The 18193-nt window shown below is 49.4% G+C and overlaps 1 protein-coding gene across 4 annotated transcripts in view; it reads right to left on the bottom strand.

Annotated features, from left to right (window-relative positions):
• The window catches only part of PTCH1 (patched 1), a 74925-nt gene extending 57279 nt beyond the window's left edge, over positions 1–17646 (bottom strand). The window contains exons 1-2 of one of the 4 annotated variants that reach the window (XR_010468921.1): positions 10912–11740; positions 9186–9378 (exon numbers count right to left, since the gene is read on the bottom strand). Coding sequence is in view for 2 of the 4 variants with exons in the window: in XM_065045806.1 (XP_064901878.1) it covers positions 9186–9378; positions 10912–11112 (394 nt within the window). In the remaining 2 variants the exon portion in view is untranslated. Of the gene's footprint in view, positions 1–8633; positions 8742–9185; positions 9379–10911; positions 11802–17205 lie in introns of those variants that run through there. The other 3 variants (XM_065045807.1, XM_065045806.1, XM_065045808.1) reach the window with 3 other exon arrangements.
• Positions 17647–18193: the final 547 nt, after the last annotated feature.

Below are 18193 nucleotides of genomic sequence, written 5' to 3'. Positions count from 1 at the left end.
TCAGAAGGTGCAGTAACACACCCAGTCTTTTTATTACACAGCATGAGATCGAGAAAAACGCAATGCCTCTGCGTTCCCTACTCCTCACCCTTTGTCCACTCTGCTTCCATGTGCAGGAGACTGCTGTTCACAGTAAGGTAAAGTAACAGGTTCTGCCTGTCAGCAATGGCCTTTAATATTTTACTCCTTAGACGCCTGTTTGACTAAACTAAGCAGCTTGCTTTCTAGAATCTCAGTTCCAGTTATTATTATCTGCTAGTCCAAAGCACTAATTTATCTGTGTTTTTTCAGCTCCAAAATACTGGTTGTGCAGCCAAAAACACAAATAACACTACAACTACTGTGCTTTTTTCAGATTGTGTGGATTTTTTTTTTTTTTTTTTTTTTTTTTTTTTTAACTGGGAGATGGACCACCCTGCTCTCATGGCATAGAACACTATTTACATTGCAATACTTGACTGTGTAATACATCTGGCATTTTTGGGCAGGATTCCTGAGCTAGGGGCCAGAAGCCCTTAAGCAATGATTTAAGGGGGGCGGGGGTGGAGGGGGGAATCATACAACTTGACTTAACAGTGCTCATTTCTAGCTTGTTGCACTTAGCTTTTGGTTACTGACTGAAAAGCAGAAAGCACCAGACTGGTAAACGAGAGAACGCTGTTTCTTTTAATTTATCTCAGTGTTAGTAAATGAAGACTGTATTACAGTTTAAGGGCTCAGTTCCAGCTTCAGGTATATGGGTGTACAACACAGCACATGTGCCTTGAAAATATCAGCTTTTTCTTTTTTGCTTGCACATGAGCCAAATACAGATGTTTCAAATACACAATGATTACTTGTATATTCAAAGCTGGTATTAGGTTCAGTACAATTCTCTAAAGGACCAGCACCTTTACAGAAGAGTCAGGTCATGGTTCTGCTCATTCCCTTACTTCTTAGATATTTTGCTCAAGCACTAAAATAACTTAAGTTTTCCAAAACCAAGCAGAAGTCAAAGGCAAGACATTAATTCTAAAAACCAAAATTAAAATTCTCCATACATCAAAACATCTATATGGTCAGCAGTTTCCATACAGGGCTTTTTACCTCGTGAAACTACTACTTCTGCCAAATTCAGGATGTTTATAGCAACTGAGGTGATACAGAATGAAAATAACAGAGAAAAAACAGTAACAAGTAAATTGTATTTACAGACATTAAACTGATTTTACACAGAAAAAAAAAGAATTAAGAAAAATAAATTTTATTTTTAAATTCTAAATTCAAAGTTACTCCTTTCACCTCCACTCAAACTACTTTAGTGCAATGTACAATGAAATATTATTCTAAAAGTCCCTCAGCTAACAGCAAGAATGAGCATAGCTTACTGTACCCTGTATTCATTGGTCATATTTAGGACACTGTAAATAGATAATAAAATAGCAGAGATCATGCAAAACAGGAGCAAACCATTTTCCTGTTTTCCTTGATTTATGAGCACAAAAATAGAGTGGCCATTATAAGACAGCATGTATTTCCAGTGCACAAATCATACTTCAAAGCAATGAATTTTGTGTCATAAGGTACCATCTTGGGAACCTGTTGCCCCAGTGAAGCATCAATAGTAAAAAAAAACATTGAGTTTCTGTAAGTAATAATGAGAGTTGTGTATCTTTATCTTTCTGAACTCTGACAGGGGACTACTCTTCCTATTCTAGAACTGTCACTTAGCCCTTAAGGAGTTTTACTTATATCTTCAAGTTTCTCCAGGTAACAAACACAAATGGCGAAAGACCTCCTGCATAATAAAAGGCAGGAGAGATTAGAGAAATGAAAATAACCAAGGCATACTGAAGATAAATGAGAATTATTAACACATGTAACTTCACAGTAGACAAAATGAAGAATTAACTTCTTGGTAAAATTCTGCACTCCAGCTCCTGCTGAGCTCCAAAAAAGAGCAGCTAGAAACATGTATGTATCCACACCATCATCTGTAGACAGAAAAAACACTGTGCAATGGCTGGAAGACTGAACTTTATATACGGGAGAAAATGCCTGATGAGGAACAGCCCCACAAGGTCTATATAACCAAAATGCTGTTTTAACCAATCAAAATATTCTTTAAAAGCTACCTGGGGGGCAGAAAGCTTTACAAGCACAGTTTTGCCTGACTGCTCATAGGCTGAAGTGCGTGATTCAATGTTAAAAGGATTGTGCATAAAAGGCCATGAGCATCAAAACGAGAACATGTTCCATTAGACACCAAAAGGAAAGCAGTTGCAGACACATTAAAACCAGCATCCTAGTGGACACAGTTCCAACAGGTCATAGGGAGGTCAGCTTTGAAGGAAAAATCCAAATGAAATATAAACATGACATTGTGGAAACCAGACAAATCTTCCATAGCTTTGTCCGGCCAGCACTAATCTAGGCATCAGCTGTGGTGCGTAATCTAAACGAAGGGATCAGTCAGTTCATACATCTGGAAGCTGTCATATTTTGGAGCCTACTAACAGTTATGTGTAACTGAAACATGCACTTGCATGTAGTAGCCTTTAAATTTGTTGAGTGGTCAAGAATTACATGCATATGCTATGCGGTATTACTATTTTCTGGGGAACCACCACAAATACTAGCAGGGCTAGGGCCAACACTTCCCATGGAAAAAATAAATCATGAAAATGGATGGAGTCAGGGTGAGGAGCTCAAGTTTTCCTTAATGCATTCTCTGTTGAAAGCGAGTTTGAGGACTCATGGCTATTAGAGTTCATTCTTGTCTGAACCCAACATCTGCTAAGGAACAATGAGAAATGAAGGCCTAGTCTCTTAACAACAACAACAACAAGAAGAAAAGAAAAGAAAAAAGTCCACTTAGCAGGTAACAGGAGCTGGTAGTAGACCTCAAAACCACTCACCACCACCTCCACATAGTACCACAACTCCAGCAGCAGCCAGCCCTAGAGCTGAGCTAGCTCTTCTGCTTACCTACATTCCCCTTTTCCTCCTCAGCAGCAATGGCATGGGGAACAACAATAAAGCAATGCTGCTTTCAACTGTTCTATTTCACTCCAGGATTTCTGTACTGAAATCTCTAGGCTTTCCAGAGCTACAGAAGTGCCTTCACACTCTCTTCACAAACAGCAAAATCCCCAGAGTGCAAGATGACACTCAAAGTTCAGAAGAGGAGAATGGTACAGCCAAGGCACTGCCCTGTTTAAATACATATTTCAGCAGAGAAGGAAACAGACCCTTCCAAACAAGGATCTGTAAGGGCACATTCTGGCATGGACACTGGTGACAGTGTGCTAAGTTTGGAAATAATAATAAAGATTAATTTTCTGCAGCCTTGGGGACATCAAATGCCTCCAAAGTCTGAAAGGCAGAAGGAACTGTGCAACCATGCAATTACAGCTTAAGGGGTGCCAGTTCTACAGGAGGAGATCCTCCTCCTGCCCTTCCCAGAAGAGGTAGAGCAGAGGCATGCTGTTAGTCTTCTGTGGCTTTATATGGGGGTAAAAGGCAGGCTACACTAAAGCCATTCCAAATTCTTCCACTACATTCAGCAAGTTCAGGATTTCACCCTTTACCTTCTCAATGACCAAAGAATGGTCACATGCAATAATACCTTCATTAAAATGCTTACAGATGAAAGAGGAGTTTTAAACACTGAAGCTGTTTGTTGTTCTTTTTTATGTAAGAGTTTTTCAGCAAGGAACACCAACTCTGAGCTGTTGATATGGACACCTGTCAAGACGGTACTTAACAGAGACATCCAGTGACTTTCAATGTAACAGCAGGCACTTGAAAGATAACCATCAAGCATTCATATAACTAAAACCTTTAGACACCTTTTCTTAACAACTTTCAATATATGAAAAGAGAGGGAGTTCAACTTCACAGGAATACAAAACCCATGATGCTGATGTTTTTATCCACAAACATCACGTAAAGCTTACATATTAGAATTTCATGGTTTTTTTTTTTTCAAAACAGAAGCAAGTACAGAATACTCTTCCATTTCGACCAGTAAACATGAAAAAGAGCACACTGCCCAGGTGACCATCCTTCAGCCACCATGTCAAAAAACTGCTGCTACTTTCTCATTTGAGAAACGACATAAGAAATAATTGTACTTCATTCAAACAAACAGTAGATTTGGAAATCTTCCAGATAAACACCTTTCCACAAACTTTTAATACACACTGAGGGATACAACACAGCACAAGAAAGTATTCAGAGATATGTAAACTCTTATGTCACCTGATCCACACGAAACTAACGGATTTAGTGATGAGATCAGCCCCCAGAGTGTCATGCAGCCAATAAACACACCACCTCAGATTCACCAGCAGAGTAACTTCTGCTCTTCTGCCATCTATTCTGTGTTGATGAGGTGATGCAGGTACAAGGATATCTAAACCAGTTCTACTCCACTGCTGTGTGCAAATGTGTACGTTTGTGGGAGAACTGAATTGTACCCAAGTGGGTCAACTTCTGCTAACCATATTCAAACCAAACATGTTACTCCAAGCCCCTCACATAAATTTGTCACCCATCCCCAAAGATCTGTTCCTTTACTATTTTGTTTCTCCAAAGAATACTACTGTAAAGTTAACAGATGCCTTAGGCAGAAGTTAAGAATAACTTTCCTCTCCACCTGCATTTGATCTTGCTGGGTTAAGCAAACCAAGAATCTATGGAAATAACACTGGTTCCCGCATCACTTTCCTCATTTTCACCTCATCGTTATATTGCATGGGTAGACTGACATATTTTAAGATGGGTCAGCCATAAATACCAACAGTAACTTGATTTTTGCCCCTTTAGAATGAAAGGAAACAATACTACACATAGCTCAAATCTTTAGAAGTTTAAAACTGTTCATGCCATATGAACTCAGTCCTAATTCACTTACAGTTAGAACACACTCACTGTTCCAAGTACCAAAGCTGAACTATGTGGCCACTGAGGAACTTTTGTTTTCCCTACAGGATGTCGTATCCCTACCTGTATCACCCACCCTGTTCCTTCAAACTAGCATAAAGAAGGAACTCCGCATGTTAGAACTTGGTTAGCTTTGTGAAGAGAGCTAACGAAGGCCAGAAGGGAGGTTTCAACTGATCTACAGCTAGTTCAAAAACTGCAAGAAAGGAAGGAAAGAACACCATGATCTTCAGCCTCTCAAAGAAGAAAAAGTAATGAAGAAAGTGAGTGGGGGGAAAAAATCCAAAGACAATAGTAACATTAAAAGAATTATCAAGAAGTAAGACTAGACCATATCTCCCCATATAAGCTGCTCCAACTAATGCCACTCAAGGCACTGCAGTAGCCAAAATTCGAGCTCTGCTTAACAGAACCTTCTCTGGAGCCAAAAACTACCTTCTTTCAGAAGCAGAGGCTGTGAATTTACATGTATGACTACTGTTCACACACAGGGTCTTAGAGTGCCTATTAGAGTGGTAGCAAAAAACATAAGCAGTTATAGGCATGATTTCTTTTCCATGCAGAGTACTTTCTAGTTATGAATGGATGTTTCTAAAAGCACATCTGTGTCCAACAAAATTCAGTCACAGAGGAAATCAATGCAAAGCCCTTTTTGTTCTCTCAAGGGCTTATGATGTATAAAGATGCTAAACAGTCTCCAGAACTCCAGTATGCATGGACACCCACATATAGCAGTTTAACTAAAGCTGAATGGACATGGACAACAGAACTGCCATTAAAATGCCAGTCCAGAATTTGTTTGCCCAGGAAATTAACACAAGCATCCTATAGTAGCAAGGTATGCACACTGTGATGACAGACCTGCTGATGGGCTCAGGGGAAACAGATATCTGACCCAAACAGGTATGTGACCCAAACAACAATGCCAGAAAGCCCAACTATGAGACAGGAGCACAGACTGAGAGCATACTGTGGGGAGGGGACACTGAAATGCTCTGATGAGCAGTCAGAGGAGGACTGTGAGTTTAAAAAAATTAAAAAAGGCTACTCTACAACACTCAGTGCCAAGAAACAAGCTGAGAGGAAAGCCACTTTGGTATCAGGAGGCTTAGAGAATGCCAAGAGTGTTGGCACAAATTCTGAAGGAGAACGACTACTACAGGAAAACTGAAAGAATTATGTTTTGGAGATCTGTTTTTCTTTTTCTCTCTTTGAAAGTTTGCCTACGAGGTGGGTTTCTAAACTTCTTATATAAATATTTCATGCATAATAGCTTCAGACCCAGGCTACTAATAATTTATCTTGGAATGTACATGGTCTTAAAACTCATTCAAACTTCGCTTCACTATTTTTAATTAATCGTGTTACCATTTTAAAGCAACCACTTACTTACAGCAAACTTTAGTGCTGTATTATGTTCCATGCTCCATGGTATTCAGAAATACAATATACAAAATCAGTCTCTTTATATAAATACTGCCAATTTATTCAGCAGTAATAACTGTAAAAAGCCTCAGCAGCAAATCAAAACTGTTACTTATATATTTCAAGTAATTTACCATCTTTGGCCAACATTGCTCAGTTCAAACTCTCAGTAGACAAAAGGTAAAGGCAAAAATAAGACAGCTATTTTAATAAACAGGGCAATTCAGTCACTGCTTCTCCTAAAAGAAACCTTGTTCTAAAGGGTCAGTTAGTACAATAACCTCCATAGAGTGTACTTTAAATCTGTTAGGACCACTGGCATAGAAGTGCAGAGAAATTAGTTTGGTCACCGCTTTCCATTTCTGCATAGGAAGAACCCCATTTTTCATACTATCTCTTCCTAAACCTGTTCCATCTCAGGTTCCCACTCTGCACTTCCCTCTGTAGTTTTGCAACAGAAATATGGGATTACTATTTGTTAGATGTATAATACCCTAGTTAATTACTGGAACATTTATAGTCTTTACCAGGAAAGCACATTTTAGCAAGTCCTTTTGTGTAGACAGTCACATAGCACTAGAATAGGAAGACTGGAAGTTAATTTAAATTAAATCCAGAATATTTTATTTCATCTTAATCAGTGAGCCTTTCTTTGCAATCTGCAAACGTGAGGGTTTCTAAATGCAGTTTTAATACATTACTTTACACCAATTCTGACCTGAAAACAAAACTCAACAGATGCGAAATTACCTAGGTTAACTCTGTACAATCAACTGCATTATGAATTCACCTTGGCCATAAAAACCTCAGAGATCAATTTCAACTAGATTTTCTACCAGGGACTTTCCTTCTTCCTTTCTCCAAGAAGCAGTAATGACACGAGGTCAGTGCAGCAATTGAATTAAACAGCTATTTTGCAACTAATATTTTTTTTTCCTGGAGAACTGCATTTTTACTTCAAGGCCAGTCATACAGGCATTGTCAGCAAGTACTTTCTTGGTATTACACAGTTACAAAACACAGGTGGCATTTATGGGACGGGATCACCCTATCAAGTAAGTGAACCCCAGTAATATTAGAATCATAAACCTCAAGGAATGGTGTTGGATGGAACTGCATTCACATATTACACACCGAACACAGAAAAGACAAAACACTTGTGCAAAAATTGACAAAACAAACTTTGCCACAACAAACTCACAAGGACTTAAAAAAAAAATGTTCATAATATTCATAATACTTGGCATCAGTATTTAAGGTGCACAGGACCTAGTGATCAATACAGACTCTGAATGCTCATCTCTTCCTACAGATGGGAACCTGCCTGCTCTAAGTGCTATTGGCAGAAAATCTCATCATATTTTGGGTTCCTGGGTTGCATGTACCAAAACAAGTTCAGCTGGTAACACTTTATTTTCCAAAACAGAAAAATCAATACTCACTAAATGACCCAGGAACCTCATCCTGACCCCAAATATGGCTGTCATCTGCAAGGATGGAATCTGGAATATGCTCCAATTCATCTAAGGGGCAAGTCAGACCACCTTCAATAACAGCTGCTAGCTTTGTTTGCACTTAGCACTGGCTTTTCCACAGGCGCACATACAGAGAGCTATTTAGGAATGATTATTTATGCAGCTCTCCATATTAACTTTTATAAACCAAATCTGCTGCAAGCGACTTTGACATAAAACCCGAGTAACTACTGCAGTCAAGGAACTCTATTTTCACATCAACCCAGCTAACAAGGGAATGTGATACTAGGTAAGTACTAAACCAAGACCCCACAGCAAAAACAAAAACTCACACAAAAAGGAAAAAAAAAATACACACAAAAAGAACACGAAAGAAAAAAACAACCAAACAAACCCCCAAACACAAGCAGCACCACAAACCCGGCAGCCGTGCCTCTCAGGGCAGGGTGACGCGCCCGGGCTGGCTGCCCGACGCCCCGAGGGACACGCGGGGCCTGCGAAGGGGGCGCTGCTGACACGGCTCTGCCCACCTCACACCCCAGGTGTTTGTGTCCGGGGTGCAGGGTGTCTGTTTCGAAAGGCAGCCCGCGAAGCCCTGGCGCCGAGGTACCGCTCCTTTCCTTTACCAAGCCTGCCTTGCTACAGCCGCCCCGCCGGGCTGCGCCCGGAGGACGGCGCCCCACAGCCCGGGCACTGCCCGCGGCCACCCTGCTCCCGGCGGCCTGACAAGCCCCGCCTCGCCTCGGCAGCCGGCTTTTTTGTCCTCTCCCTCTTTTTTTTTTCCCTCCCCCTTTTTTTTTTTTTTACCTTGAGACAAACGCTCCCCCCCACAGTTGAAAGCTGTCCAAAAAACAGGACCACACACAGGCACCCGCCCCGCCGCGCCGCGCTCCTCGCCGCCCGCCCCCTCCCCCCGCCGCGGGCGCACGCACTCCCAAAATGGCGGAGGGGCGCCTCCCGGCAGCGAGACGGCCTCCCGCCGCCGACGGGGACGCAGAGACCCGTCGCCCACCGCCATCCCGCACGGGTAAACAGGCCGAAGGCGAGAGCGCTGGGTGGAACGGGGGCGGCCTGGCCCGGCGCCCCCCGCTGAGGGCACGGTCTGCTACTGCGGCCCCCCGCAGGCAGAGAAGTGGTACGCGCCGGCCCAGCGCCCGCCTCGACAACCGCCCGCCCAACCACCCAGCGCTGCGCCGGCTTCCCCGCCGGCAGTAGGCCCTCCCCGGCATGTAGCGGCCCTGTGCACAAACGTACACACGCAAGCACTCCAGCCTCCGCCGGTCGAGGTAGCTTTACCCGGCCGGCCTGGCGTGGGGGGACGGGGAGAGGAAACGGCAGAGGACAGGGCCTCGGACTTACCTTCCACCCACAGCTCCTCCACGTTGGTTTCGAGATTAGCTGCCCTTAATCCTACAGCGAAAGCCCCAAATATCAGGAGGCCGACAACCAAGAACTTCCCGCAGTTTTTCTGAATGTAACAGCCCAGTTTAAACAGCAGTCTCTGAAACTTTGCTCGCAGCCAGAGTGGCGCTTTCCGTCCCGTCGCCTTCCCCTGCAAGGCAAGAAGAAGTCAGTAGTAGAGGGGCTGCGACAGGCCACCGGACATGCTTCCTCACCCACGGGCCAAACAGCCCGTGCTCCTCGGGGTGCATGTCCCATGCAGCATCCCTGGGCAGCCCCGTGAGCAGCTCAAGCAGGCACCCTTCCAGGAGGGCCACCCCTGGGCACACACAAAGGCCAAGGTGTACCTGCTGGTAGCCATTCTCACCCCAGGCCAACGCACGGGTTTGGAGCAACGCCACTGCCCAAGACCCCTGCACCCTCACCTACGCTGCCCACCGCACTCTCCTCATGCCCAAGCCACCACCAGCAGCTCAGGCTGCAAAGCACTCGTGCTGCCAAGACCTGCGGCTCCAGGGCAGAAGTAACCACTGCCAAAGAACCTAAACAGCCACAAGAAACAAACAAGTCCCTTTTCCTGTTCTCCTTAGACCTCTGAAGGGTGGTGGGGGGAATGAAAAGGGACTCGCTGATGATAGAAAACTAGCAAACTAGTTGCTGTTTCCCCCATCCCCAGCTCCTAGCAGGGGCTTGGTGCTGAGGCAGGACCCACGTGGTGAGCAGCGTTGTAAGATCAGAAGTAATTCATTTCCATAGAGTTTGGAGACGCTGTGTGATCTGAATTAGGAAGTAGAACAGCCATCTGTAAGTTACGACAATATTTGTGAACGGAAGAGGGCAGCCACATGGATTTTTTTTTTTCCTCCTCCTTTCCTCCTTCTTACAAAGCCTAGAAATCTGCTCCCTGAAGTGAAACCATCCCTGCAGCAAGGCAGCGTCTCGAGGTTGTTTACTTTGAACATTTTTTGGCCGGCGGAGATTGGCGGCCCGGGACATCCCTCCGCCCCGCCCGGGCCGGGCTTGCGGGGCGCTCCGGCACCTTCAGCCCTTCGCCGCCAACAATACCGCCACCGCACCGCGGGGACCGGCGCGACCTGCGCGGCAGAATTAAGGTGGCAAGTTGTTTACGGCCCTCGCTTCCCCTCCGACCGCCGGGGGAAGAAAACCGCCGCAAGCTATCTCTGCTGGGGAACCCCCTCTCCGAGTGCAGTGGCCGTGTCGGCGCTCGGCGGAGAACTTCACAAAAGCACAACTTCTGCCAAGAAAGCGGCTGCCCGCTTTCTACCCTGTCCCAACCGGGAACGAGTGTTGCCGAGGTCGCAGGGCGCTACGAGGGGATGGAGAAGCAGAAAGGAAGCGCAGAAGGAGCGGGAGAGCGGGCCGGAGGCTAGCCGGGGGGGAAAGGCGGGGAGCGACCTGAGGCTGCCTCGGGAAATTTAACCAGAAGAGTGCTCCGCAGTGCAAGTACGCACCAGGGCAGGCACAGGCGAGCAGGGAAGGAGGGCACTCTCTCCCGCACTGAAGAGTCACAGACGTCCCTCTCTTTTTCCCAGCATTTTATTGGTGGCTGTTTGATTTCCATCTCCTCCTTCCACCCCCGCGAGAAAACACACCACCCCCTCCTCCCCCGCCGAAAAACAGCACTAGCACTATCGTGTATCTCTGGAAAAAAGAGTGAATGCACCTTTGCGATCTGCTCCAAGGCGAAAGCCGCATCGCAGTAGCTTGGCCGCTGCAGATACTCCCGGTCGGGCGCCGCGGCTCGCCGATTCCCTCCGGTTCTCCGCCGCCTCCCACCGCCGCTCCTCGCCGCACGGCCAGGGTGGCCGCTGCCGCCCGCACTGCTGCTCGTCTCTGGCTCCGTCGCGTTACCGGCCGAGGCCATGTTGCCGCCGCCGGCGGGACGGGGGAGCTGGCGCTGCCGCCGCTGCGGCGGAGCTCGGGGGCCCGGGGGCGCGGCGGGGCCGCGGGGGGCTGGCGGCGCTGCGGGCCGCGGGCTGCTGCTGCTGCTGGGGCTGCTGCGGCGCGGCCGCCTCACGCGGGGCGCGGGGCGGCGGCTGCTGCCGCGGCCGCTCCGGCCGAGTCGCTCCCCGCGCCTCCCATTGCCACATCGCGCGCGGACCCCGAGCTGCAGGCGGCCGCTCCCCGCGCCCGGCGAGGGCAGGCGGACGGGCGCGACCCCCGGGCCTCCCCGGCTGCCGCCGCCGCGCCTTCCTCCGCTCCCGTTGAAATCGCCTCCTCCGGGAAGCTGCTGTCCGCGGCGGCGCTCAGCGACGGCGGCGCGAAGGCGGCGCGGCGGGCCGCGGCGGCTGCTGCTGCTGGGCTGCTTCGCCGCGCTGCACCATCCTGCTTCAGCGCCGGGGTGCTTCCCGCGGGCCGCGGGGCCGGCGGGGCTCCGCGGTCGGCCCCGCCGCGGAGGCGGGCTGCCGGCTGCCTGGCGCTCTCCCCCGGCGTGTGCGCGGCAGCACCGAGCTGCAGCCCCTCGGCTCAAGAGATGAGATGAAGAAGAAAAAAACTACTCTCTCCATTTGGATAAAGAGGAGGAGGGGTGGGAGGGGGGGGGGGGGGGGAGTATGAGAGGAGAGAGGCAGCGAGGGAGGGAAGGGGAAAAAAAAAAAAAAAAAAAAAAAAAGCTGAAAGCCCGCCCCCAGGGCTGTCAGATGGCTTGGGTTTCTGCGAGGCGATTGGCTCGGGGAGGGCAGAAATTACTCAGCAAACATGACTATTATTAGCTGCTTAGCAACAGCTCACCAAAGTAGAGAGACCACCCAGGCAGGCAACCCTTGTGTGTGCATCTCCAGCTTCAGGGGGAGCCTTAAAGAGATCCAGCCTTCTTTGCATGCAATACTTCCATTAAGGAATGCCTTCCCCCCCCCCCCCCCCTTCTTTTTCATTTTCTTTTCAAGAAACTTTTTTTTTCTTTTTTCTTTTTTTCCGGCCGGGATGCTTGCAGACAAATACACGCGCAGAACTTTTCTCGCAATCGACACAGAAATATATTTTTCCTTTGTAAAAAAGAGAGCGAAACGGGGGGAAAGCAGCGTTAAACGATTTCTAAAGCCCTTAAAAAGAAAATCCTTTTAGAGGCACCTTGGCCTCAAGCTGCAACAAATACTGGGAGGTCTGAGCTGAATTCCCAGGCTTGCAGAAATAATGACAGAGTGGTGGATACTGCGGTAGAAAGTGCCAGATTTTTCTCCCTCTCTCTTTCTTTTTTAACTAAAGAGGAGACTTAGTTCCTTGCAAGAAAACCACTCCGTCCAGTTAGAAAAACACAATGAAAACTTAACACTTGAGGGATTTAAAGCCACGCGGTAGCTAGCCTGTTTCAACTTTAGGTTCATTCTTTAACTGAAACCTGAGGAAAACCAATTTTAATGTTTTTAGTGTAAAAGTCCATGAAATGCAGCCTGCCCGGCCGCGCTAAACACTTCTTCAACTATACGCGATTGTTTACTTTTTTGGCACCGCTTCTCCCCGTCTCTGTTCATTGAGAATCAGCCATTAATTGCTGCCGCTACAGCTGCGCGCACTCCCCCCAGCCCCGGGGCTGCGCGCCCCGGCCCCCAGCGCGGCTCCCGCGGTGGCTCCGCGGCCCGGCGGACCTCCCGCCGAACTGGCGCGGAGGGCAGCGGGAAACGCGCCCTGCCGCTCCGCGCCCGGCCCGGGAAGGCTCTCTGTGGGGGGCTGCCCCCCAGCAGGGAGTCCGCTGCGGGCTTGCGGTGGAGCGCAGCTGTAGGCGCTCCGGCTGTACGTTCGTTGCGGCAAAATAGAAATACTGAGAAAAAGTGTGGGGACCCGAGGTGTGAGGGGGAGCCCGAGCAGCTCCCTGCCCGGTACGGGGCCGCCCCGGCCGGGCTTCCAGACACACAGCCCCGGCGCCAGCAGTGGGGGTGGGCAGCGCTCCGGAGGCCGAGGCCGCCGGCGGGAAGGGGGTGCGGGACGCGTGCACTTTCCGTGCGGAGCCTCTCCGTGAAACTGCCTGGGGCACCCACGGCCAGCGGCTTCCTGGAGTCGCAGCTACCGATGTCCCTTTTGCTTTCGTCTCCGTACCACCTCCGTTTGTCTCGCACTGGGAAACCTGCCACGCTGAAGGCCCGGCCCCGTGCTCCGCACAGAACTGTCTCCAGGAAGGTGGATGGGAACAGCAAGCTGTCACGCACACGTAGGTGAATACATATGGGAGAAGGAAACCTAAACAGCTTGGAGTTGGAGGCTGAAACCGCACCTGAGATGCGGTTGGCCACCTCTAATTCGAGTTTCCGCTTGGGAAAGTGACGGTCCATCTCACTAGGAACCGATGTGCCACTGCTCCTGCCCTGCTTAACATCACCCAGCCCGATGGGGTAGTAGGGCTGGGGGATGGAGAAGGAAGGGATGGGTGGAAAGGCTTTTTAGTTCAGTCTCCCAGCAGGCTTCAAAACCAGGGAAGAGTGTCCCTTCAAGCACATCCAGCCCCAGAGTTGCCCTGCGTGGCTCCTGTCTGGCTCCTGCCTGCTCAGCTTCACACAATAGCCCAGCGCCCGTCAGTCCTCCTTTCTGGTTCCAAAACTCAGTCTGAAGACTCAAATTTAACAAGCGCTGTCTTAATCGACCCCCTCTCCCTGTGGTCCGGAGGGATTTTTTTTTTTTTTTTTTAAGCATACACAAGAGATTAATTACTGCAGGGATCTAATTGGCCTTGTTTCTGTATTTTTTTTTTTTCCCTTAAGGAAGAAGTGTCAGTGTAAAAGTCTCCACTTGGGTGGTCAAAGCAGTGGCTGCCCCTAGTTTGCCTCATAGCTGATGCCTGTGTGCTACATTCCCGAAGATAATGTTGTTCCTAATCAATCTGTCCTTATTTACATTTGTAAGCACTGCTGGCTGTGATATGCATGCCCTGTGTGTGCAACTGCTCCTCCACACCACGGGCTTTTTCCATATTCAGCATCTTGCAGGGATCCCACAGATTCCTTATCTCAGACTTGCTCCCTGGTAAAGGCCTAGGAACGTGTCTCCTTGGGTAGGGTGCCTGCAGCCTGCAACCTTTTACACCCGGTCCTCCTGATTCCTGGACAGCCAGGGCTGGCATACAAGAAACTCAGAGCTTTGGTGATCGTGGCTTTGGTTTGTAATGCTCTGCATCTTGCTTATGCAGAGCTTCATACTTCCTCCCTCCAGATGATGGATCAAATCCAGTAGAGATTAGCAATGGGGAACGGGTATTTACACTGATTTTACTTTAACACATTTTCCCAGGTTGCTCATCACCTGTGGATACAGCACTAAGAGCATTGCAGTGCTGGAGCATCTGATTACCTTCCTAAAGAAATTATGTAGAAATGAAGCATGGGCACTTTGTCTTCCTTTTGTAGGGGCTGCAAGAAAGCTGGCCATAGCAGAAGAAGGACTTGAGAGAAAATAACCTGATTTTTGCCTGTTCCCTCAGATTTTTGTCTGTCACACATGTTTTCATCGTGCAAGGGCACAGGTCTGCCTCAGGCCTGAACCCCATATGCATGCCTGACTCTGGCTTTGACATCATACAAGACCACAGGGCGGCACCTTCACTGGGTTTTGCACAGCAGCCTGAGCCCCTCTTTGCTTCCACTCATAATGCCCCACTTGCCACCAGGCAAGTGGGGGTTGCAGTTTGGGGGTGGTGACGCACAGCAGGGACCCTCTACACAGGGCAGCGCCTCCGCGTAGTGCCCACGCCTGGGAGGGAGGTGGCAGCACGAAGCTCGCCCTCTCCCCCTCCTCAGACCTGGAAGAAAGGGAACTGCTTGAGCCAACTTGTCAAAATAATGCGGCTAATTACCCCTGATCTCCTTTAGTGGAAAGCTGCTCTGCACGCCACAAAGGAGCAAATGAGGGATCTACAGCATCAACCCAAGAGCTCAGGCATTTTCTTCTATGGAGGGCTGCTGGGAACCGTGCCTCTAGAAGAGCCTCTGAGGTTCTTGCACTCCTCCAGCGCAGCAGTGGACTCCCAGAGAAGGACCAGAGCGCCCAGGGGTCTGCAGAGGACAGCAGTGGGAGCAACAGCCATCTCCCTCGAAAAGCTGCAGGGCATCCCAGCTCTGGCAAACTTCATCATACTCTATAAGGGGTTTTAACTCTAAAAGCCCAAGTCGTCTTCATAACAGATTCTTTTCCTGGCAAAATGCCCTGCCACTTGCAGGACTTTAATGTGCATAGAGAGGGAAAGTTATACGGAACAGTTTTTAGTCAGTCTGGACAACACTGGGTCTGTGTAATGATATAGCTCAAGTCTCGCATTTGGCAGAAGGCAGGTAATTCATTTTCATGATCTCTGCCATCGGGTCTTGCAGAAAAAAAAGCTGAGCGACACGATCTCTTTGACCCACTGCTGGAGCAACAAATTTATTAGAGATATAGGTGTGAGAAATGAAAAGGAAGTAAAACAATTCAGGCTCATTGTATGTCTTTCTTTCATACTGCTAATCCAGTTTACACATCACGCCTACATGACTCAATAGGGCTTTATACACTGTGGCAAAGGCAGAGCAAAATAAAAGGTGTGTGTGTGCGCGTGTGTGTGCATGTGAAATAAGGATAAAAACAGAGAAGCCCAAGACATTTTAATTCAGAGTGGGCTGCCAGTTTTTATATCTACCAGCTCTCAAAAGCAAATAGATTTTAAAGAATGCGTCCTTCTCCCCCTCCCTCTGCAAACCTAACATTTCTCAACACCACTACTTCCCGTCCAGACACAATGTCAGATTATAATCCAGACACACAATGACCCTAATAGCCCTAACGAGAAATTAGATACACATATCAGACTGGTGCCAAAATGATGGGAGACCCTCTAACCAGAACTGGTAAATGCTGTCTGGTTAGCAGCTGGAAGACAGCCACCTTGGCTCCAACACTTCTTTTAATATCACCTGACAACACCAGGTGTCTTCCCCATTCCTCTCCCCACTTTTGCCCCCTTCAGGTCTGCCTCCCATAGTGGAAGGTAAGGCTCCAGGTGGGGTAGATGTGTCACTGAATGTCCTCAGGCCTCCAGACCCTGGGAGCAGTGGGGCAATGCATGCAAGACAGATGACAGCAGCGGTATACTGGTCCTGATGGTCGAACCACACGCAGAGTGGACTCAGAGGCTGAAGAACTATTCAACTTAACCTAAGGCACACCATACATTTCACTGCTGTTAAATTAGGGAGCGGCTGTCCCTCCTTTTCCATATAGACCTATGTTTTCAGCAGCTTCCACTGACTTCAGGCATTGAGTCAGAGTTGTGAAGAGAGGGAAAGAGCTCCTCCGTACATCTCATGTAAGAATCCCTATTTAGCTTTTCCAAAGAAAAGGAAGATGCAAACTGCACCTTCCCTGCAGCCACTGTCCTATGGAGCCTGGCCCGAGAAGGGTTTCTGTGCCATGCATGGCAGGTTCTTTGGGCCCCAAGATCATCCAGGTGCCAAGTTGCTGGGACTGGGGCCCCGCCTGCAGTGCTGTGCGGGAGTACATAGAGTCATCGCAGGAGGCACTTCCCATCAGCGGTGAGATCCCCAGCGTCCCCACCGGGAGCTCCGAGCCACGGCACCGCCGAGGTGCGGGGTGCTGGCTGGGCAAGGGGCAGCGCAGCGCCCGGTCCCGGGGGAGTCCCGCCGCCCCGTGCCTCCCGCCGCGGGGCCCGCACCGCGCCCCCGCCCCACGCTGCCCGGCCGTGCTCCGCGCTGTCGTCCCCGCTCGGGCAGGAGCCGCTGGCCCGGTCACTGTCCCTGGTTTCCCTGCACCGGGGAGGGCCCGGTGCCCCGGCGTGGCCGCGGCCCCGGCGGCTGGAGGGAGGCTCCCCTCACCCCCTTCCGCCAGCCCCGGGCCCCAGCTGCCAGCGGCTCCGGTCAGGGCCCGCGCAACCCCTCCAACACCGTCCCAGCCCCCGGCCCGCGCCCGGGCGCTGTCCGCTGGGTCCTGCGGCCCCCGGCCCCGCTGCCGCCCCGCCGTCGCCCCCCGGGGCTGCACCTACCATCGCTGCCCTTGCCGGAGCCGCTGGTGGGGAGCCGTGCTGGAGGGCTGGGTGCGCCCTCATTCACTGGCACTGACGGCTTTAATGGGACATCAGTGCTTGCTTCCTCTGTCCTTCCCTGTTTTCTTTCTCTTCTTTCTTTCTTTCTTTCTTTCTTTCTTTCTTTCTTTCTTTTTCTTTCTTTCTTTCTTTTTCTTTCTTTTTCTTTCTTTTTCTTTCTGCCTGTCTTCCTTTTCCTTCCTTCCTTCCTTCCTTCCTTCCTTCCTTCCTTCCTTCCTTCCTTCCTTCCTTCCTTCCTTCTCTTCTCGTTGTCCTCCTCCTCCTTCCTTTTCTTTTTTTTTTTTTTTTTTCCCCCCTACCCCAAAGGAACGGAAAGTGTAAAAAAATAACCCTTCTAGGTTGCAGGCATTCTGCAGAGTGCTGGAAAGCCTCACAATTACATGCCTGTTTCTATTAAGCAGCTCCATCGTCCTCCATGTGGGTGGTCTGGCTCTCAATAGGCAGGACCTGTCAGGGTCACGTGACGAACCCGCAAACGTTACCCCTTTACAATAAACTTTAGGAAGAAATAAAAAGCGACGGGAGGCAGAGCCCGGTGCCGCCGGCCCGCACCGCTGCCCGGGCCGCCGCTCCCCCCGGCGCACGGCAGCGCGCACAGGGCTCGTTCCGCCCCGTCCTCCCTTACCTTCTCCCACCTTGGCTTTCAAAAGCAGGGAGAGTGCGAAAGGTGCCAGGTGGTGGAAAGCGGTTTCTTTGTCAGAATAAATATGTATAGTTGGATGTACGTGGAGAGGAGAGAGAAGCAGAGTGTTCTGGCTGCTGGGCGCCCCACACTGCACCTGACTGTGTTCTGGAAGGTTTATGCTCGTCCTGCTCATTTTTGCTAGAGGTCACTAGAATGTCAGATTTCAGGTGGTGAAGCAGCGAAGGGCAAGAAAGTTAGCTCCAGTGCATGGTACCTGAATGTTGCTCGGGAGGAGGACAGTGA

This window comes from Columba livia, chromosome Z (genome assembly GCF_036013475.1).
Source record: "Columba livia isolate bColLiv1 breed racing homer chromosome Z, bColLiv1.pat.W.v2, whole genome shotgun sequence".
Lineage (NCBI taxonomy): Eukaryota > Metazoa > Chordata > Aves > Columbiformes > Columbidae > Columba > Columba livia.
This window is presented reverse-complemented; position numbering and strand designations above follow the sequence as displayed.